Source organism: Coloeus monedula, assembly GCF_965178545.1.
Source record: "Coloeus monedula genome assembly, chromosome: 2".
Classification (NCBI taxonomy): domain Eukaryota; kingdom Metazoa; phylum Chordata; class Aves; order Passeriformes; family Corvidae; genus Coloeus; species Coloeus monedula.
In genome coordinates, this window is record NC_138782.1 from 13,290,914 (window position 1) to 13,312,786 (window position 21,873).

Below are 21,873 nucleotides of genomic sequence, written 5' to 3' on the forward strand. Positions count from 1 at the left end.
ATGCAGCACACAGGTGCTGCCCTTGCTTCTCTCCCCCACTGCCTCAGGCTGAGGGGGCCTTGTTTTCTTACCCAGCACCCGAGAGGCCGCTGCTGACGGACGGAGAGGGTGGTGGGGTGCTCACGGTCTCCTTGCCATAAGGAACAGCTGCACTGGAGGCTGGTGCTGAGCTCAGCAGGGAGGGGGTGCAGACTGTAGCATCATCCGAGTCCACTGGGGAGGAGAAGTGTGGGTTTGAGGGGTTGGGGGACACCAACAAGGGCCTCCCACAGTGGAGAAGAGAGCTGGGGGACTCACCGGAGGCACTGAAAGACTGCTCCACTAGGCCCACCTTTACCACCTGCAAGGACAGACAAACCAGAGAATACCCAGCATCAGCAGGACTGTGCACTGCACCTCTCCCCTCAACATCTGCCGGCCCCTCAACACACTTACCCCCACAAAGGGGACAAACTTCTGGCAGGAGTCCTCGTCAGGGCTGCAGAACGAAGAGAGGCTGGTCAGGGTCTGGGTGTGCTGAGCATCAATTCCTATGTGACTGCTAACCTTGTGCCCTCACAGGGGTCAATGCTGACTCACATCCACTAGGACCATCTCTTCTCTGCCCTCCCTCCCTGAGACCCCCTGTCCCCAACATGGCAGCACAGGGCACACTACACAAGGAGGCAAGGAGTGTCCCCTCCAGTGCTGGGAAAAGGCTTGCATGCGGGAGGGCAGCCCTGCCCCACTGTGGGGTCATGGCTCCTCTGCACAGCAAGAGGGATGGAGGCACATGGGGAAAGGCAGGGAGAGGCCAGGCAGCGGCACAGCAAGCACAAGCCAATACCTGATATAAAAATCAAAATAGAGACTTCTCTTCCTTGGGTGCCAGAAACCAAGAGAAGGCAGACGTGAGAGTGCAGCTGGAACACGAGCATCAACCCCCGGGCAGCACAGTACCAGCTTGCAGCCCCGCCCAGCCCATCCCAGCCCTGGCAGCTGGTCCCCACCATTGGGGCTGTCACAGTCACAGCTACTGGAGGGGCCAAGCACACCGGGAGGTGGCAGGGAATGGTGCTGCAGGCCTCTCACTGGGGGACCCCAGCTCCCTCAGCACCATGCTGCTCGTCAGTGGAACGCAGGGCCTCACTCACTTGTTCCCTGTGTCCCGCATCCCTGTCCTGGGCAGGTCCCAGACCGGGCCTGCATGGAGGAGGACAGGAGCCCTGGGGCCACACTCACCTCTTCTGCTTGTAGGTCAGCATGGCCTCGGAGATGGGGAGCTGGTGAGAGAGGCTGGCTCCAGCGATGAACTGGGCAACACGGCCTGCTATGTCCACAGTGTCTGGGGACACAAAGAGCCATAAGGACCTCGATGGCAGCTGGGCTCCCCCTCAGGACACTGCTGACACCAGCTGGCCCCCACTCCTCACCTGCGGTGGGTGGCTCAGCCCTGCTGAACAGCTCCCGCCACGCTGTGTCCAGGAAGAGAGTGCTGTATTTGTTATCCACTGAGGCCAGGTACTTGGCAAGAGGGTGAGAGCCTGCAGGGAAGAAGGGCAGTGTTGGCTTCAGGCAGGGGAATCTGGGGAGGTGGGAGAGGACAGCCCTGGGACTGGGCTCCTGGTGACTCTCACCCAGCGGCACAAGCAGGAAGCGAAGGTAGTTGAGCCAGTCGGGTGTCTTGCTGGCCAGTTGTTCCACAAAGAAACGGAGGACAATGCTCAGGTAGCTCTGGTCCCCTGCCACCACCACCTTCACCGGGGGAGGCATATGGGAGTTACAGTTACAGCTGCCAAAGGGAGAGGAAAGGAGACCGTAAGGGATGTGCAGTGGCTCAGCAGGTGGGCCAGGGGACATGCCCTGCCAGGCCAGCTGACAAGAACCCATCGCTGAGAATATCCAGCTTGGTGTGCACTGCCATGGGCAAAAGCAGTACTGGGACCCCCCACTTTCCCCAAGGTCTACACCTGTTTCTATAGTAGTGTCCACAACCCCAAAGGGTCCAAATGAGCCCTGGAGAGCCAGGGCCATACCCAGCCCTTCTCTGAACCCATATGATGCCAACAGGCTGAGCCCAAGCTGTACTCACTATCGCTGGATGCGGGAGACAGTGGTGTTGAAGGCTGCCTGGATGTCCGCCACGGAGCAGGTGGATACAACCAACTGCTTGTGCGCCTGGAGCTGCTCACTCACGTACTGCCAATGCAGAGAGCTCAAGTTAAGGCACCCTGGAGGCATGGCTGTGCTGGCCAGCACCAGCCCATGCCTGCCCTGGGTCCCGTGCCCCCGGGGTTAGAGCTGGGACATGTGTCCCCACCCATGCCATACAGGGAGGAGGAAACCATCAGGTCACTCACAGCTGCATCCTGAGCATCCCCCGCTCCTCCGAGCTCTGCTCTAGGGGCCAGCCAGCCCCCTGCTCTGGCCTTTGAGCACAGCAGTCACCACCCTTGCCATGGCAAGGGCAAAACTGTCCCAAGAACCAGGCTGTGTTCCTTGAGATAAGCAGTTTGGTCCAGAGATTAAATCCTGCCATCCCACAGCAGGGCTCAGCTCTAGGCTCAGTCTGCCTCTGCTCATTCCCTCCTCTTGCTCTCTCCCACTGTGGCATTCCAAAATCCTTCTGTCTCTTCAGGTGTCTGCATGCAGCTCAACAGTGGTAAAATAGGCAGTCAAGCCAGACAAGGAGGCTGGTTCTGGGAGTGGGCATTGACCTTTTTTTCCCTATCCAGGACAAGTGGAACAAGCCTGAGTCAAGACTCTACTTCTCACTGAGAAGCCCTTCCTTCTGCCACAAAATTTTCCAGCACCATTTCTGGATGGCAGATGTAGCTGCAGGATCCTGAAGGGGCCTCACAGCTGTTTTATCTAACTGCATGTTTGCACACATGTACATTTTCCTGCTCACCTTTAGCAGTCAAAAGCTTTAGCTTTAGAGCTTCAGGTATGGGGGAGGCAGGTGTTTGTCAGGGGCTGGGCCTGTCCTCACACCCTGCCCTGCTCTGATGATGTAGTTAATGCTCCCTGGGAGAGGCAGGTGACACTCTTCCATCTCTCAGTGGGAAATACCTCTGCTGCTTCCCAGCGCCTGGTGCCCACAGAGGAAGGGAGCTCTTTGCCAGGGAATCCAGCAAAGGTGGCTTCCTGGGAGCCAGGACCAAGCAGTGAGGGCCTAAGGCACAGTCTGCTAGCCAGCCTTTCTGGGACTGATCAGAACATCCATGTTTTGAGGACGTAGTGATGCTGTGTGATGGAGGAGACACACCTGACTCTTGTGTATGTGGCTCAGCACCACGTAAATGCATTTTCTCCCTGAAGGAAGGGCCACAATGGGGGAGAGGAGGGCACAGCTGGTGCCAGTTTCCCTAGGACACCCTGCTATAACTGGGAGAATCCACCCTGGTTACAGCTGCCCCTATGCATCCAGCTCCCATCACACCTACTCACCTGCCCCTGCCACTCAGCAACATTCACAAGCACGATGCTCTCGGGGAGCTGCTCGTCTGAGACCAGGATCTGGTTCAGCTGATCGTAAACAGACTTTCTAGGCACCTGCGACAGCATCACCGCAAAGGTTAACCCCAGTCAGCCGCCTGGGACACTCTGCCCACGGCTGAAGACCTGGCAGAGCTCTCAAGTAAGAAGCCTCCAGATGGGACGGCTCCCAAGGGCCTCACCTGGGTGCTATGCCATGAGTCTGGAGAGCTCTCACTGTCCAGGCTGCTGGCACGGCCACCCTGTCCCTTTGAGCTCTGCCGGTCCTTCACAGAGGTGCTGCGGGGACGCCACAACTGCTTGCTCTCTGCCTTGCTGTGAGGGAGAAGCAGGAGAGGTAAAACTGTTGAGGAAATCTCATCTCCAAGAACCTCCACTCAGTTCAGGGAGCCAGTGTGAGCTTGCTCAGCCCTGGAAGGGGGCACAGACCTGCCTTACCTGGGGGATACAGCACTGGGGAGCTCGGCTTTGGTCCCAGGGCCCAGCTGGGCCAGTCTGTCCACGCTGCCCTCCCTCATGGCAGCCTCTGCAGGGGCCAGCCGGGAACACGGCTCCTCTACCGCCAGCTCCTGCGGGTCACACACAGTCACTTCACACACACTGCTCTCCTGGCTCCTATGGGGAGCAGCCCTGCACCCATGGGTGCCCATCCTCAAGAGACTCCTGGTGGCCCTCCTGGAGAGCCAAGGCTGCAGGGCCTTGGGAGGGCTGGGCTGCACCTCCTGCAGACCCTAACACTCCTTCAACTCTTGCTGCTCTCCAGCACAACTTACTTGTCTTCCCAGCCCTGCTCCCAACCTGGTGGGCACCCCTGGTACTCCAGAAAGCAAGGTGGGGTTTGAGAGAGCTCCACATCCCATAGCCTGGACTCACCACTGCAGGGACCTCCGCTCCTGGCTCTTCCTGTGGTCGCTGTGCTCCTGGCTTCCGCTTGTCTGCCTCGCCCTGGGGGACAGGGAGTGGGGTCAGAGCAGGATGGAGCACTTTGTGCAGGGCAGATGCCAGCGACCCACACCTGGCCTCACAGAACATATGCTCCCACAGGGGAGTCAGGCATCTCCCTGGAACCGGCCCCAGAGGATGCCCCCCACTGCTACCTGTCTGCCTGTGGTGGGAAAAAGAGGAGGAAAGAAGGAAAGGAGCAGCCCCAGGCAGGTGCTGCCAGGAGCTGTGGTCTCAGAGCGCGGGCACTGTGGGGGTGCTGGGCTAGCTGGGGAGGGACAGGGGCAAGAGGTGGTGTGGTGGTGTAACTCACAGGGCTGCCCGACTCTTGATCCTGCCCTTTCTGGCTGTGCAGACTGCCGATCTCAGTCTGGGAACCAGAATGAGAGACTCCCTCAAAGAAACGCCTGCAGAGAAACAGACAGACGAACGGACGGACAGACAGACAGACGGGAGAGAAAAAGGCAGGAATAAGAGAGGAACAAAGTCACCATGATCCCAGCACACCCCCACTGACCTGTCCCAAGCACAGAGCTCTGTGGAGAGGTCCTCAGTGGGACACAGGGCCAGACAGCCAAGAGTCTGGGCGATGCACAGCTGAGGAGCAGACCTGTCAGCAGTGCCCCTGTGACCCTGGGGAGCTGGAGGCAGGGTCTCCTGGTGCTTTCTGCCTCAGGTGATCCCCTACCCCTGCAGTGGAGGTGAGGAGCTGCCACCTTGCCCCATTTCACTGATATATGGTCTCTGTCAACACCACAACTCCAGTGTGCCTCTGAACCTCTCTGCTTCTTCTGCACCGTAACAGCTTCCACAGATTTCTGTTGCCTTCCCTTCTATGTCCCTTTTTCCAGGGATGACTCCTTGCCTCTGCCTGCTGCACTTCCAACTGCAGCGTTCACCTTCTCTTTCTGCCTTCCCCTTTCCCAAGGCTCTGAAGATCTCAGTATTGCACACAGAACCACACCTCAGGTAGCGCAGCACTTAAGTTTGCCAATTTTTCGGTCTCTGAGCTGACGTTTTGGTAGAGCTGCATAGTGCAGCTTCAAGGTCCTGTTTTCAAGTCACTGTAGTTCACACAGGAACTCTCTTGGGGAGGCCAGGACAATCTCTGCCACTACGGTGTGAGCTTCCACCTTTGCTTACCCTTTTTCCACACATTATTTATTTGCCAAGAATCCCTTTCACAGCCTGTGGGCTGCTCAAAGACCAGTCTTTAGGAAACAAGCAGGGTGTATCACTGGATCTCACTTGACAGTTTTCCGAGGACCTTTACAGCAACCAGAATCCACCTGCAGTGTGTGTTCCCTGCAGGAGATCTGAGCTAGATTCCCTCTAAGCTGTGTCCATGTGCTCATTAACTCCCAGGAAATGTTTCTCCTGATGTGCCTAGTGTGCAGATAGGGCTAGGAGGTTGCAGGTTTCCAGGGATGGCCACTGAGGCATAACATACAGAAAAGTTCTTCTGTTAGGACTCTATCAGAGTTTTTTGCCATTGTTTTCTACTTTTCTCATCAGGATATACCTGCAGGATACCTCCACACCTCTGAACATCCTGCCTACTCCTTTTATTTTTCTTTTAGCATGCTTCCTCATTTGTATACAGCACACTGTACTGCCAGGCACAACAGTGTTTGTTAGGTTTTACTGCTCCTAAAAGGACATTCCATCTCTGTAAATAAACGATGGCTCCCACACAGAGCAGCTCTTCAGCAGCAGTGTTTATACACTGGTTGGGAGAAGTCAAGGCTTGATTTTTCCCTCACTGGCTCTGTGACCAGTTGCTTCACACCATGTTCGTTTACCAACGCTTCAGGTTTAGAGTCACAATGAGTGCCCTCGTGGGACATTTTCTACAGGCCACACTGGTATAAATTATGTCTCCTTTTACTAACATATCTCTTCTCTCACTACCCCTCCATTCTCCGCTACAAAATCACAGACATTATCACCACCCTGTACAGTCATTACTCTACACCTGCCTTTTCCCAATTTCAATCCATACAGACTATATTAGTAACTTAAGAGTCAAACCAGAAAAACATGTAGGCTTTCTAATAGTTCACCCCTCAATCAGCATCTCTTCCATACTCCTCTATACTGTCCCAAGAAATCTCACCAGAATGTGACATACCCTTGGTGCCACTAGCACCACAAAGATTTATCTTCATTCCCTCCTTTTTCTTAGACATCGGATGTGTCTAGACTGTATTATACTTCCTGTGCCTTTCAACACTCCATTTAAACTGGCCTGTCTCACCCTTCCCCATGAAAGCTGTGTTTGTTTGCGCCCTCTGTCACTTGCAATTCAGAAGCTTTCATCCCTCAAGGACATCACATTAAGCACAGAGCTCCTCTGCAATTTAAAGGCTCTCCTCCTACAGGCATGATTGAGCCCACGTCTCGGCACACTGAGATTTAGGTAAAGCCCAGCCCTTCTGCACAGCCACCTTCTGTTCTAAATGAATTTAGCCTCCCTTATCCCACCCATTTCCCAGTCACCTATGAAGACATTTGCTCCTTCACCTTTGACCTTCAATCAACAGGTCTGACTTGAGGTCCTACCTAACAGCCTCGGTTCCAGCTCCAGTTCTGCCCCAGTGCAGGAGCAAACTGATGTCCCGTGGCTTCCCTGGCTGATCAAAGGGATCAGCTCCCAGCACCACTGGCCCAAACGAGGGCACCAGCCACTTCTCACCATTAAGGACTACACACCATTAATGCCCTTGCTCCACAGAGACCTTCAAAGTGTCTAGCAAGTCTGTCTATGGCAAGAAATCCAATGTGAGGATCACCTCAGATTTACAGGCTGGGCTGTAATTTACCCCCTGAGAAGGCTACACAGCACTTTGGAACCACAAAGACTACATGAAACACCCTTGGCAGGTGGCTTCTACATCTCCTTAGAAAGAATAGAGTCCCAGAACTTTGTGAAGTATTCCCTTGTGAATTCAGGGGATACAGACTCAGCACTGCCAGAAACTGAGGCACCAGAGACCAAACCAAGCCAGGGATGCTTTGTGAACAGGATGAAGAACAGCTCAGAGCCCAATAGGCTTTCCTTCCAGAAACAGCACCAAACACCCCAGGAAGACTGTAATGGGAGGTACCAGCACAAACCAGCACTCACTCTGGAATGCTGTTCAGTGACCAGATGTTTGCAAGCAGGCTCTTGCAGAACCAGGGTGGGGGTCTTACATTTAAATACTCTCAATAGGCTTTTCTTACAGTTTCACATAGTTTATACACATAAACCACTGTCTGACCACAGAAAGACCTTCCTTTTTCTCCCACAGCACCTCTGTCTCTGCTGATGAGAGACCATGTGAAACTCCTTTTGGAGTCCAAGCAGATCACTTAAGCAGCTTGCCCATGTGCCTGCTGTCTCCTTCACAATGACTTGTGGGTTTGTGGAAAACACGACTTCTATCATGTTCCTGTTTTTTCCCAAGTGGCTCATGGGTTCCAGAACCCAGCAGATTTAATTTCAAACAGTTTGCCTGTGGCAAGCCATGCCTGCTACTCCTGCTAAGTACCTTCAGTGCGGATACCAACTACTCCAAAACATATTTTATATATAATATATATATATATATATATGTATATATATATATACACATACATACATGTGTACATATATATACATACATGTATGTATTTTTACATGGCAGGGGCGTTGGCACTAGATGATCTTTCAGATCCCTTCCAACCCAGGCCATTCTATGATTCTATATATATAAAAACTATAGAAACAACAATGCAAAGTGAGCTTGGCTTGACTACAAGAGACCCAGTGCACTATGATGCAGTCAAGTAGAAAGACAATAAAAGACAACTTTTCCACAAAAAGACAGCACAAAAGCATATGAGCAGAGAGGCCAGGTGAGCACAGATCACATGGGAGCAAAGCCTGGTTTCCCTGCACGATCCACTGGAGACCCCTGTGCTAGGTCAGCAGCTCTTGGCAGAGTAAGTCACCAGTGCCTGGGGAATGGGGTGAGGAACAGCGCTGATGGTTGCAAGTCACATTTCCACAGAGGGTGGGAACACAGCATGCACATCTCACAAGGACTGGTCCAAGCAGTCACAAAGTGCTCAAAAGACAGGCATGCTTCGGTGTGGAGAGCCCAGAGAACACTAGGACTGTTGGCAGAAAGAGCTGGGAGCAGCTGGAGCTTAGATCAAATAGAACTCTTCCAGCAGATCAGTGTCAGAAAAATGGCAGTGTCAGGCTGAGAGAAAAATGAGACTAAATTGAGAAAGCCAGATTTAATGGGCAGTTTTGAGTGAGGAGCCAGTGGTGCCAATAGAAGATGGCAATGGGAGTGGATGCAAGACAATGCCTGCATTAGGCCAAGCAACAAGAAAGGTGTTGGAGAGCATTTCTCCAGGTCCCATAAGCTGTGCTGTTGGCCAGGGACTCGCTGCAACCCTTACCTCAGGGTGGGCTTGGGTGTGCTGTGCACACTCTCATTGTCCTCCATCTCTGGGCCGCTGTCACTGTTGTTGCACTCTTCCAGGCTGTCATAGAGCAAGCCCAGGTCTTCTTCCACCTCCTGGGTCTGGTCTACAGGGTCAGAGTCCAGGACCTACGGGACCAAGCCCAGACAGCAGTGAAGAGATATGGAGTTACCTGTATCCCAGAACAGGCATGTACAAGCTGCCTTTCAGTCATGAGGCACACCATGGCACTGCTCCCACCTTGGCGAGGCAAATCCAGGCTGTGGAAGAATCCAGTGATGTTGACATTGGGCCAAAGGAGAGTGCCATGAGCATGACATCCAAAGGAGTCTCAGACACCCATCACACCTACTGGCAGCTCAGACACCTGGGAGAACCTTCACTGGCTGTGCTGTACACGTAGCCTGGGCTGTCAGCCAAGACAAGCCATCCACAGGCTGAGGTTAGCCTGCAGTCAGTCTAACTGACCCAAGTAAGATTGTCCCTGCAATGCCAGCTGCTGGCGCAGAGCCAGTGAGTGACAGCACTCTTCTTTCCTGGGCACCTCTCCCTAACAGGAAGGTGCTTTTTGATTTGAGCACAAGGCTCAGAGCTGCCTTCTTGAGGCAGAAGGCTTTGGAAAAGCCACATCCTAGTCTCTGCCATGTCTCACACCATCTTTGGCACATCTCTGAGCTCATGAGCCTTGTGCTCCCAATGAGTGGGAATCTGCACTCTGACACCTACACATCTGCAGGAGACATTGCCAGATGGGGCAGATTTCCTGTTTCTTACCTCTTCTGTCACTTTGAACCTCTTCAGCAAAGCCACAAATTTCTGCTTGAAGTTTGGTTGCTAAAACAGAAGAAAGGAAGAAAAAAAAGATCAGCAAAACTATCTAACAACGTTCCAAGCTGATTAACATACAGGCCATGGTTATTCTCTCTAAAACACTGTCCAGAGGTCCAAGGTCAGCTATGATTGCTCTCTCTCTCTTTTTTTAAATTTGCTGTAGGACTTGGACTATCTGTACTCCACAAGAAGCCACTGTCTGGGCATGAGGGAGGATGCAAGGACTCATACTTTCTCTGCTACAGGCTAGAATAGCACTTCATTTAAATCCTTTTTCTCCCCAGATCATCTGGTTGAGCAATACTGCCTTCAAGCAAAAAAAGTTGGAGAACAAACTCAGGGAGAAAGTGGCCAGGGATCTGAAGGGCTGAAGTCAACAGGGATGAGAACTTTGGAGAGCAAGGGTCTGGCAGAGCAGCTCCTGCCTTCTGCAGACATGCAGAGGAGCTGCTAATAGTTCACCTTTCCTTGTGGCTACCTTCCCCTTCCTCAAGAAAGGAAAGAGACCGTGTCACAGCAGGAAGTCAAAACTGTGTTGCACACAGATCACCACTGATACAAAGCCAGGCTGAACACAGTACAGACCATGAACTGGGATACAGCTCTGAGCAACAGGCTAGCTCATTAACGGCAAGAGTTTTGCTTCTTCTCAGAGCCAAGGGCTCTCTTCCCTGCTCTGCATCAGTGCCAGCATGCCCCCTTCCCAACACCCCTCACTGCCTTCAGGGAGGGGAGAAAGTGAATCCCTTCTATCCCTTTGATCGTGTTGTAAATGCTGATGTTACTCTGGTCATTGATGTGGTTCGGATCATTTTCCTCCTGGCCTTCTTGGTTTTCCTCAAGTCATCCTCTTCATCAAACAGATCCTGCAGGCAAAAAGTCACAGCACATCAGAACAACTAAGTTCAGAGAGCAGCACCTCCTAAAAGTTCCCCTGACCCATTTGCCCTCCATTTTGAAAAGCTTTGATCCACTCTGCTCTCCAAGTCTTGTTTCTCATTTCTGCTACCTCTGTCTATGGACCTCCTTCTCCCTCCTCAGCACTGTCCCTCTTCAGACCTTCTTTCCCAACACTTCTGTCCCCAGGCCCCTTCAGAGAAGAATCTATCAGCAGGATTAAGAGGAGACACAGCCTCCTCCTGTGTGTTGTTCTCCTGCTCTCCCCTCTCCAGAGCTGGCTCAGAGAGTGCAGCACATGAATCATAAAACACCATTTTTTCCAGGGATCAGCCTTAACAATATGCACAACTCCCAGGGACATGGGCCCCTGATGTACTAACCCAGCATGATGGGACAGGTAATCCAGAGGACTCTTGTGAGAGACTGAAATGTTAATGGTTAATGACTTGAACAAATGGCCATTTGCAAAAGCAGCAGGTGCTTTGCTGAGGCCCAGCAAACTGAAGGGGAAGAGGAGAATTTTTGGATGTGTGGTGGAGAAGCCTCTGATCTGTGTAAGAACAGTCTAGGTGCAGAAGGGTGAGCATGCATCACCAGAGGTTGACCACGACAAACCAACATTAGTTTAGCAACAAGCTGGGTTTTAAGCCAGATAAAGGAAGAGACCACAAGAAGCAGATCCTGCTGGGTGGGATAATGCTTTTCATCAGGCCGATATCCACCCTTACACAACTGGCTCAGGTGTAAAACTTCCTCCCCCATCCACCCCCCTTAGGCCTGAGGGTATTCATCCCATCTGATGGGGCATAACTGGCTCAACTACACTGAAGTGAGAGAGAGTTCTCATGTCTTGGAAGGTGCCAAACTATCAAAGACCGCCCCCCTCCCCCAAGCACCCCCAGACTAATTTCTGAAGCCTTTCACCAGAGGACTGCACCTAATCAACAGTGTTATATCAGACAGCGTAGAACTCCCCCCTCCAGGGGAGGTACTTGGGCATTCCCACCTAAACCTGAATGTATATTAACCATTGAACTCTCTGTTTCAGGGGTTTCCCCCCTCAAGACTGTGACCATCAATTTGACCAAGCAACAATCAAGTCTAAATCCACAGGTGGTGATATCTTTCCTCTCCACTATCTACTCTTATCCTTTCTTTACCTCTCTTTCTTTTTCTTACATATTTTCTTAAGTGGTATCTTTATACTTTTATACTGTTGTATTACTATAGGTAATAATAACCAAAATGGCTACATACCTCCTTTGCATTGCAACCAACTTGTTCTGAAACAAACCTGCCATATAGATATATATTTATAAACACTGGTCATCCAGTGTTGTTGCACTCTAATCTGCCCCAAGGGATCTATTCAGAGAACCTCAGTTACTCTCAGATTATCACAACCTCGAGCAGTTTTGTCCCTGTGCTTTATCAGCACACTACCACAAGGCTTTTTGTGGCCCCAAGTACAGGCACCACAACAAGAGAACAGCAAACAGCAGTGACACAGCTCATCACAGGGCTGGGATGGGTCTGCCACCTCTGACCATTTTCAGACCTAGACGGTACGTCTTCCTAAAATCCCTGTTCTCTCTCAGACAGTGAGGAGTCTCTGACCTGTTATCACAGGGAGAAGGGAGAAAATCATGGTGCAAGATGGAGCGGGCTCAGCAGGGGTTTCCTGCTGCAGACCACACAGCTCCAAAGATGGGTAAAATCTATGGCTCTCCAAAGTCCCTTGCCTCACCATGGACTTGACAGCAGCCCACAGTTCTTTTTGCTGTCAGGTGTTATGGCTCTCAGCCCTATGAAACAATGCCAAATATTTACAAGGGGATGAGAGGGCTCAGGGTGATCAAGAACCTCAACTCCTGACTCTTGCCCCAGAAACAGGACCAGGACACAAGGCATCTTGCCAGGCCTCCCTTACCTGGCCCTGCACAGCATCATCACTGGCTTCCTGCTCTGAGGAGAAGCTGTCATCCTCTTCTTCAGAGTAGTTATCAATGTCTGGGGAGCGATCTGAAAGCAGACAGTGCAAATGCCCCAGCTAAGCATGATGCCTGTCATGGCTCCAGTGACAGGACTGGCATTGCTGGCAGCACTGGGGGACACACTCCGTCGTTATCCGTGCCCCAAACGTTTGCCTGCAGGTCTGAGCACTAAACATACCTGATGCTTTGATTTTAGGACCTGAGGGGACACTGCCATCCTCATGGTCAATGGGTTGACTGGACAAAGAGTAGATGCTGATTTCAGCCACTCGAATGTTCACATCCTTCATGTTGCTATGGAGGCCCAGGAGTTGCCCGCCATCTGTTGGGTGCTGCATGACCTAGACAGACAGACAAGCTCCCTGATAGGGCACATTGACACTGACACAATGGCAGCTGGCAGCCCACCCCCTCAATATCATAGCCAGTCAACAAGCCAGAACAGTCACAGCAATGAGACCCTGCCTGCCAGCCCGGTTCCCTGCCCAGTGCTGGCACAGGAAGGCAATGTGGGACTCCCCTCTTGTTCCCAGCACCCTATACCTCAGCCATGTTAATGATTCCCACTGCCAGGGTCTTGTAGCCCAGGATGGTGCGGTTCTTGTATCTCTTCCTCCGCTGAAGCATGATCTGTAGTTTGTTGCCATCTCTCTTGAGGAAGTGTGGGTACTGGGGAAGGGAAGCGCACAGAAGATGGCAGCATGAGGGCAGGGCTCAGCATGACACACAGGTAGAAAACTCTTCCTCAATGCTGATGTACAGCAGGATCTGACCTGCTGAGCTTTGAGGTGCCCCTCAAAGGCCACCTGCGCCTATCCATCATCCTCCAAATCCCAATGCCCAGCAAAACAATCCCTGGAGCAATGGAGCAGCTGGCCAGCAGCAGGAAACTGTTCTGCTATGATCTGGGCATGGGCAACCACAGGAGGGCCCTCCACAGAGGCTGGGCCTTTCACACTTAGCCCCAAGGTTGTGCTTGCTGAAAAATGCCAGGCAAGGGAGCCCAGGGGACCAGGCAACACCAAGTACCTGCAGTGAGAAGGTCAGCTCCAGCTCGGTCTCCATCAGGCCCCCAGGCGGGAGGACGTATTCATTTGACCTCAGGACCCGCTTTGAACCCTACAAGAAGATTGGCAGACACACACACTGAGCTCGACCAGACTTCACTGCATCACACACACAACTCAGTGGTGTTCACAGCCCATAAGGGAAGAGAGAATGCCTTGACTCTGGTTCTGTTCCACCTTGCAGAGCCACCCTTCACACACCTACCAACACTTTGCAAAAGCCTGCAGTATTCCCTGAGCTGATAGAGGCTTCTTCTCCTTGCCCACCTGCCAGGGAGCACTTGCTCTTCACAAGCCTACTCTGTTTAATCTGGCTCTCTGCACCTGGAGTGCCAGTTCCATGCTGTGGAGGGACACTCCTGGAGCCAGAGGGAGCCATGCAGGGGGAAGGAAAGGGTCCCAACACACTGCCCGGCAAAGGGACAGGATACGGTGACATCTCTGCCCCCAAGCAGACAGATCCAGTGCAGATTCCTGTCTAAGCACAGCTGGCAGGATGGCTCTGCTGGGACCAAGGCAGGATGTCCAGGAGAACAGGGGTCCCGCTGCTTGCTTAGCTTGTGTCTCAGAAAACTCTCCTAGTCTTTTCCTCAGGCAACAGTCTTTTATCTCTCCACATACAGAGATGGTTTTTACCAGAAGGGCAGTAAGAGACGCACTCTAATCATGTTCCCACTCCAGCTCTTTCCTTTACTTCTGCCCTGTCTCTACTACCTCTATGTCTTGGTTTCTGACAGAGACACTGAATGACTTGGGGGCACAAAAATGCTGTCTGCATGCACCAGGCTTCTCTTGGCTGCAGGGTGGCACAACCCACAGATCCTCCCAAAAGCTGTCTGCGATGCTGTTCCCAGAGACCGTGCCAGAAGCAAGGCTTTCCTGCAAAAGGTCTTCCTAAAACGGAAGAGAGGAGGTGGAGCTCACCCCCTTCACCATCTGTGAAGCCTTCCTGGCCAAGAATGCACTGACCCTTCCTGAACTCTTCTCTGATAACAGATAATAGGCAGTCACAATGACAGTGACCATTTACTTTAGCACATTCACCATTTTCTCTGTTGCAGAGAGACTGTCCACCAAAGATTCATTCTTTCATCAAAACACAGATAGAAGTGCAATTACTCTTCTTGAAGATGCTATTTCTGGGGAAGGAGTTATGGCAAAGAAAAGGTGAGGATACCCTGGGTGGTGTGTCCAGGAAGTGAAGGTTTCATAAACATTGCTGTCCTGTGCCTTACAGTCATTTATCACTATGGAAGTTACATGCCCAGCCTCAATCCTAGGTGAATCCAACCCCTCAGTGAAATGCCAGTGCACATCCATGTGGCATTGCAAGGACTGGGACAAAGGCTGCTTCATTATCACAGTGCAAGGACAAGGACATAGAAATACTGAGGATCCTCCATCCTTTGAGAAATTCAAACCTCAATTGGACAAGGCACTGAGCACCTGATGTAGCTCAGCTGTTCTGTAATTTGAGTAATACCACGCAAGACCAATTTCTCTGCAGAACAGTTGAGTACCCCTATGACTACTACAGAAAAACTTAATATCAGACTGCTACAGTGAAATCACAGATGACAAAGAGTGCCAAGGAAGGGAAAGGTGCGGAGATTGAGAAAAAGACACAGAAAAGCAGTAGGGACAAGTGGTGGTCACAGATCTTTTTCTACCTAAGAGCTGAAAACACACAGGAGCTTTTACTACAACACTACAATACACAAGCATGCAATGCCCAGGTCTGGTTTGCAAGGTACAATCCCAAATTTCAGGTATAAATCTGTCCTGATTGGTCTGGTTTATAAGAGGGTTGAGGTTAGAACAGCATACCACCCATGGAAAAGGAGAGAGAACTAATATAAGTACTGGACTAGGCAGACAGCAATGCACTAACCAAAATTCAAGCTGAAGGTGCATTTTGGGAGAGAACAGCCCATTAATATACTAAACAAATTTAGGGTTTAGCTAGGACTGCTCAGGCAGGAGTGCAAAATACTACAAGTGGTTACAAAGAGATAAGAAACAAAGCATGAGTGAGGCATAAAGAGAAAATTCTTGTCCCGGTCTGAGACAAATTTGGAGGAATGTCCAAAATGAACGTCCTCTGATAGAAGGCAGATTTCACCTGCCCCTCCCCCACCAGGTTCGGGGGAAAAAAAAACCCTTTTCCTCGGAGGAAAGTGAAAGGAAAAAAACCTATTTATTTGACAAACACAGTGTGCACACAGGCATGGGGGAAAAAACAAAAGAACAATGCTAAATAATAAAACCTCTCGCTGTGGAGAGAAACCTGGAAAGATTTTAGAGTCCTTTCTGTGGGTGTGGTGTCTCTCTCTCCTCTTCAGAGCTGGGTTTTCGGCGTAGGCCCCTCCAGGCCAGAGATGTAAGGTCTCCCGGGCATGTTCTGGTGTTGCCAAACAGTTCCAGAAGAGAAGAAGAAAAAAACCGAAGTCCCAGGAAAAAGAAGTTTAACTCTCTGTCTCTCTCCAGAGAAACAGAGCCAAAAGGTGGCCGAAAAGCAGGAAAAGGGGGCTTCCTCCGCTCTTCCTGCCACAGAAGCATGCAGAGCAGATAGAGTGACTTTGGAGCACAAACTGCTTTGAAAAGTTCGTCTGGCTTTTTTTTTTTCTTTCTCTCACACCCAGTTTTAAAGACACAGAAAGGCACAGGATTCATGCCTAAGCATAGAGCAGCAATAGGGGATACACATCATAAAGTCACCCCAAGACAACTCTGCATAGTAAGAAAGACCAAAAAAACCCAAGCTCCTTCAAGGAGCAGGGCTGGGGCAGCGGGCAGGCCTGGCAGAGGCAAATGACCTTTTTAGCCTGGCCTATTTTGTAGCACACATTCTTGTCTGCTGCGTAGTGACTGCCAATATCATCTCTCTACAGTAGCACCAAGCTTTGAACCTGAGTCACCAGCTGCATCCTGCAAACAGATGCAGGAAGATCTGCATCCACAGCACCTGTCACAGGAGCTAAAAGTTCTGGGAGTGCTGGGGTTTGTTTTCTTCTTTCTTTCTTGATTGTTTCCTCTATTCATGGCTCAAGACAGGGTGTTTGTGAACTACACACTCTCTGCCAAGAGGGAACACTGTGTTTCCCTTCATGCCATAATCAGTTGCGATACCAAGGCAGGTATCTGCAGCTTTATGAAGCTGAGCCAGCACATCCGAATCTCTTAGTGCAACGCTGAACAACACACAGAAGGAAATCTCTATGACGTCTCCAGTCTGTTAAAACAAATAACGAGGGATAAAGGTTTGAAAACTACTCAAGTGAATGAGAGACATCCCCTTTTTCACAGTAGTTCAGGCTTTATCTCACTCAAATCCATGGAACATTATATATTCAAATCACCTCTGGGAAATGGGTAAGTTCTGTAGACATAGAAAGTTCCCTTAGTCCTTTAACTGTGGTATTTTCAGATGAAGGAGCAGGTAACAGCACATGGCACACTTGGAAGCTGTCTCTTAGGACCAGAAGGGCACTGTGAGAAGATCAGGTGTTCTGGACAGCCTTACACTGTCCTTTGGGTCACGTACATGTTTTGAGCAGACTGTCTCCAGTACTGGAGCTATTGTCTGGGTGCCAGCCCCATTCAGGCAGGGTCAGAGCTTTGTTTCCATGCAATCTTCAGAGCAGGAACTTCCTGACCCTAACCGAACTACTACTGAAATGAGAGAAAATATAGCTCTCCTTTCCTCTAGTCCCCAGCTGCCCCCTTGGGAATTTGCAGGTCTTTTATAAATTATATGCATCAGCTGTTTCCATCCAAAAGATGGAATGCTCACTGGAAAGCCTTCAAACAGTTTCTTACTAGTGTGACTCATCTGTTACCTAGGAGAGGAGCAGGAGGAATGGATCCATCTGAGGCCACTCTGTAGGCACACTGTGCTGAAGCTGCCTACAGCCTCCATCTGCCTTCCAGCAGTCCCAAACCCTGCCAAGGCAGTTGGTCAGGAAGGTGGAAGCAGCCTGGGGAGGCACACAAACTCACCCCACTCCCACAGGGAGTGCTGAGCCACGGGGTAATGTGGCCAAAAGCATTCTCCTGCAGTTTTCTTCAGCTTTGCAGGGAGCCTACACCAGCATGCAGCCACAGCTACATTGCCATGCAGAGAGGAGGTGACCATGTTTAAATTAAATCCCTGAATTTAGCCTCCATTCCCTGGCAGGAAAAGGAGCCCTGCAGTGAGGAGCCCCTGTGGTTTTAAACTGCTGGGACCTATTAATTTCTTCTGCCATCAGGGTGCAAGACTGGCCTGTGGTGGGGTGGGGGTGCTCTGTTTGAAAGAGCTGGAGTCCCACTGTGCAGTCTCCTCCACAGTCCCACATTTGCAGCGTGTGAGGGCTGTAGCTGAGGCCATGCACGCTCAGCACATCAGCCCCAGCATAAGTGGGTGTGCACAGGAACCCAAGGTTCCCCAGTGCAGAGAAGCACAGACAGCTTGGGCTGACTGTGCAGGGGAGAAGTGAGGGATCACCCCAGCCCTCCCAGTCAAGTATGACCCACAGCCCCCAGCTGGCTGCCAGCCCCCCAGTCCTGTGCTGCTGTCAGCTGCGGTCCAGCCTTGACTGCTTCCACATTTCCAAGGGCCAGCCAGGTAGCTCTCTGCTGCTCACCTTGTTTCCTTGCTAAAGCCTGCACCAAAGGGACACAGGTCTCAAGGGTCCCAGTGCTTTCAGCTCTCCTGAATGACACCTTACACACAGTGATGGAAAGGCTGGCAAAGTGGGACACTAACCAATAGTGTGTGGACCACAGCCTTCTCCTACTGTCCTCACTCCCTGCCCCATGTTTCACACATTTTGCTTTCGGTTTCTTCTGTGCAAGTGAATCAGGTCTGCCATGAAGGCAAACTCCAGCTCCCAGAGCTCCACTAATACTGCAGCTTCCAGCATTAATCCAGGATTTAGATCCTAATGTGTGCGGCACAAAGAGCTCTGTGGGAGCACAAAGCTGCTGAGCTTCTGACCCACGGTGCTTTCAACAGCATCAGCTGCTTTCGTGCCAGCTGACAAGAACGAAGGAAGGACACCAGCACCCCAGCTGGGTCAGGGAAGCTGTGGCCAGGACAGTCTACTCAAGACGCATTTTGTTTCCACACTGTCCTTTGGCAGGTGGAAAGGATGTGCCTGCACCGCCAGGAACCCATCTCTCCACCACCAGGTGCAGAGAGGGTGGGGGGATCACACGTATCAGGATGGTGGCAAATTCCCTGTCCCCTTGGTGACAAAGATCATCTCCCCTCCCCTCTGCCTGGTTCAGAGTAGAGGCACCAGGACTACCAGGGATGCAGAGAGAAAGGGAAGGGATAGTAGAGGTAGTTGTGAGATCAAACAAAGCACAAATGTCAGCAGAAAATTATGCACAGAGACGCTGATCCCTTGCACCCTTCCCTTCCCACCCTTCACTTCCCAGGGAGTGATCTGGATGGAAGGCACTGCCAGAAATCATCCAGCACTGACCCTCTCTTAAAGGACAAGGAACAGCAGTTTGAGAGGAGGGCCTTGGCTGAGGCTGGCAGAGAGGCATGACACATTCTGTCCCAGTGTCTGACTAAATTAATTCCTGATACAAGCCAGCACCAGGTAGCTTGCTGCTGTCCCTGGGGCATCATTCCCACTTGCCTGAGAGCCAAAATTTCCCTAAGCATGCTAACCGAGACAGAGGGGTTGGTTGGCACTAGGCAAGGGACATGCAGACCAGCACTTCACAGAGGGCACAAGGATGGGCTTGGCTTGCTGCCATCAGGCAGCAGCAAGGAGAGGAGCCTACCTGAATCTTCACAGCGATAAGCACAGAGCTCAGCTCTTTGTCCAGCTCTTTCAGCACCGTGAGTTTCTTCAGGCGCAGACTGCAGAGCCTGTAAGACAGAGAGAATGGGACACATTCAGGCACCACCATCCCTGAGGCCCTGCCACATGGTACCCAGTGCTCAGAAGGCAGCCTGGATGCTTGGCCCAGTCGCAGGCACAAGCTTGGCCTAGGAACGCTGGCATTCACGCGCCACCGAGACGGCCCATTGGGGAAAAAAGGAAAGAAGGAAAATTAACAGAGCTAAAGCAGGCTTAAGGGATTAGCATGCAACAGGAAGTCCAACAGCAGGCCATGTGGTAAAGAGATCCCTTCCCAAGCAGGGCTGTTGCCAGCTCTGCTTAAATCTACCTTGGCCACAGTACTATTTATTTATAAACCAAAGCACTTAAATCCACTCTTATCCTGGACTTAGTTAAGGCAAATGTTCCATGCAAACATCACAACTCAGCTCTTCTCTTGCACGGTAGCACACAGAGCTGACTCAGGAAGCAGCCCCCCAGGAGGCTTCATACAGCTTCAGCCACCCTGACAACCTCAAATCCTGGGGACTCAGCATGGTAAGTGGCACTTCCAGAAAAAAGCTAGGAGGGATCCTGAGGTTAAGTGAGAAGAGCTACTTTTGCTGCTCGAAGGATTAGTCAGTGCCTGTGAGACAGCCAGCCACTCCGATCTCCTGCCTAGGAGCCTGCAGCAGGACTCTCATGGAGACTACTTGCAAGGAACTCTGTGTCAGGGAGCAAAGCCAGAGCTGGCTTTACCAGCAGTAAGAGCACGCTGATGTTTTGCAAGGTACCCTCTGTGCTCCATGGCTGCATTGCTGCAGACTCTAGTTCCCAGGGCTTCTGTGGATATCAGCATGCTGGACCTAAGGTTCAGGCCACCCTTCCTGGACAACAGATTTGGCTACTACCAAATATGCTTCTGTCTGACACACTGTGCTCTCTGAAGGCCTGCTTTATTCCTGTTTAAAGGAAAAAACCTGCTCTTGCTATGCTGATGTACAGCAGTAGTGTAGAACAATCCCAGAGATGGAATGATAGTGAAAAGGGAAGGACAGAGGCAAACTGCAGGACAGGTTTAGGGCTCAGCAAGCACTCCCCTCCTACCATGTCCCTGTCCTCCCTTCTAAAATAATTGTAGCTTGTGCAGAAGGTTTCCTGGACTGTGACTGCAACCCTGCTGCTCTGCCCTTCATGTACTGGTCTCTCCTAGTGGAGACCAGAAGTCAGGAAGCTGGGTGTGCAGGGAAGCTCTGCACACTTGTTTGCCAGATGGCTGCATTCTTTTAGCCAAAACCCAGGGCTACGGACCTAAGCTCTCGTACTCTGTGCACCCCAGCACTACAATAAGTGGTCCCATCTCTGTCCACCCTTCCCCTCTGAGCCTCTGTTTGTAGGAAGGGAGAAACCTTATCACCTGGGGCAGGTTTCTTCCTCCCTGGAAATACTTAGGCATGGTTAGGGGCGAGCTGCAGGGAGCACAGCCAAAGACAACGAGGCACCTCTCAGGCAGGGAGGGGGGGACTGAGTGCTCACCAGAAAACGGGGTACAGCAACGACATCAGATGTACTAAAGGAAACCTTGCAAAGAGGCTAAGCTTAGCTAACACCACCACTAACCAGTGCTGATTTTGACTGTCCCTAGACAAGCCATGAAGAGAAATGAAGCTTGAACATGTAAGACAAGGACAGTACATCTACTCAAAATTTTCCTTACAGCACTACATGATAGTTACCTGCATGGAAAAGTTACTCCTTAAAGATTAAAACTTACATAACGATATTCAGTCTTAACTGGAGGATATTGAAAGGTTATAATTACATTGAAAGGTTATAATTCTACCTGGCAGTTGTTCTCCCTGTAGAAACACACTCCTTACCCAAACTAATTCACTCATTAGCTCTTCATGCTCCTCCTCTCAGAGGCAGTACCTGGTATTTTTTCTCGGGGAAGAATGAATGCATACTGGTCAGCTCTGCCCACTTGGGCAGCTCTTTCATCTCTGATAAAGCACTCCAAAGCTTCTTCTCTTTCTATCCCTCTCCAGCTTTCAAGATCTATTTTACACAGTGAGAGACACTGTAGTCTGCCCCTGGTTCTTCCCACACCATGTGCCAGAAGGTGGTTCCCCCCTTCCACCCTCTTCTCGGCCTCCCCTGCAGCACTCAAAGATGTAAGATGCTCAAAGGTATAGCTTGCACCCTGCAGCTCCAACCCTTCTCAAAACAGTGCTTTCTAAAATACCACGACCCTTCCCACAGGGATTAACATGCGTGTTCTAGAGTCTGAATGTACTTGCAGCACAAGAGCACACAATCTTTAAGCAGCTTGGCTGTCCCTGATGATCCTCTTTTGATTCTGTTATTTAACCAATCCCTGCA

The 21,873-nt window shown here is 51.2% G+C and overlaps 1 protein-coding gene across 2 annotated transcripts in view; it reads right to left on the reverse strand.

Moving 5' to 3' along the window:
* The window catches only part of LOC309570412 (phosphofurin acidic cluster sorting protein 2-like), a gene marked incomplete at its 5' end in the record, with an annotated part of 55,777 nt that overhangs the window by 780 nt on the left and 33,124 nt on the right, over positions 1 to 21,873 (reverse strand). Inside the window, 20 exons of one of the 2 annotated variants that reach the window (XM_082277207.1) lie at positions 72 to 213; positions 298 to 340; positions 436 to 478; positions 1,222 to 1,324; positions 1,413 to 1,523; positions 1,617 to 1,771; positions 2,072 to 2,178; positions 3,430 to 3,534; positions 3,660 to 3,792; positions 3,916 to 4,046; positions 4,351 to 4,422; positions 4,733 to 4,826; positions 8,854 to 9,005; positions 9,652 to 9,711; positions 10,494 to 10,574; positions 12,539 to 12,630; positions 12,781 to 12,943; positions 13,146 to 13,271; positions 13,632 to 13,721; positions 19,451 to 19,538. In XM_082277207.1, coding sequence (XP_082133333.1) covers positions 72 to 213; positions 298 to 340; positions 436 to 478; positions 1,222 to 1,324; positions 1,413 to 1,523; positions 1,617 to 1,771; positions 2,072 to 2,178; positions 3,430 to 3,534; positions 3,660 to 3,792; positions 3,916 to 4,046; positions 4,351 to 4,422; positions 4,733 to 4,826; positions 8,854 to 9,005; positions 9,652 to 9,711; positions 10,494 to 10,574; positions 12,539 to 12,630; positions 12,781 to 12,943; positions 13,146 to 13,271; positions 13,632 to 13,721; positions 19,451 to 19,538 — 2,091 coding nt within the window. Of the gene's footprint in view, positions 1 to 71; positions 214 to 297; positions 341 to 435; positions 479 to 1,221; positions 1,325 to 1,412; positions 1,772 to 2,071; positions 2,179 to 3,429; positions 3,535 to 3,659; positions 3,793 to 3,915; positions 4,047 to 4,350; positions 4,423 to 4,732; positions 4,827 to 8,853; positions 9,006 to 9,651; positions 9,712 to 10,493; positions 10,575 to 12,538; positions 12,631 to 12,780; positions 12,944 to 13,145; positions 13,272 to 13,631; positions 13,722 to 19,450; positions 19,539 to 21,873 lie in introns of both variants that reach the window. The other variant, XM_082277206.1, reaches the window with a different exon arrangement.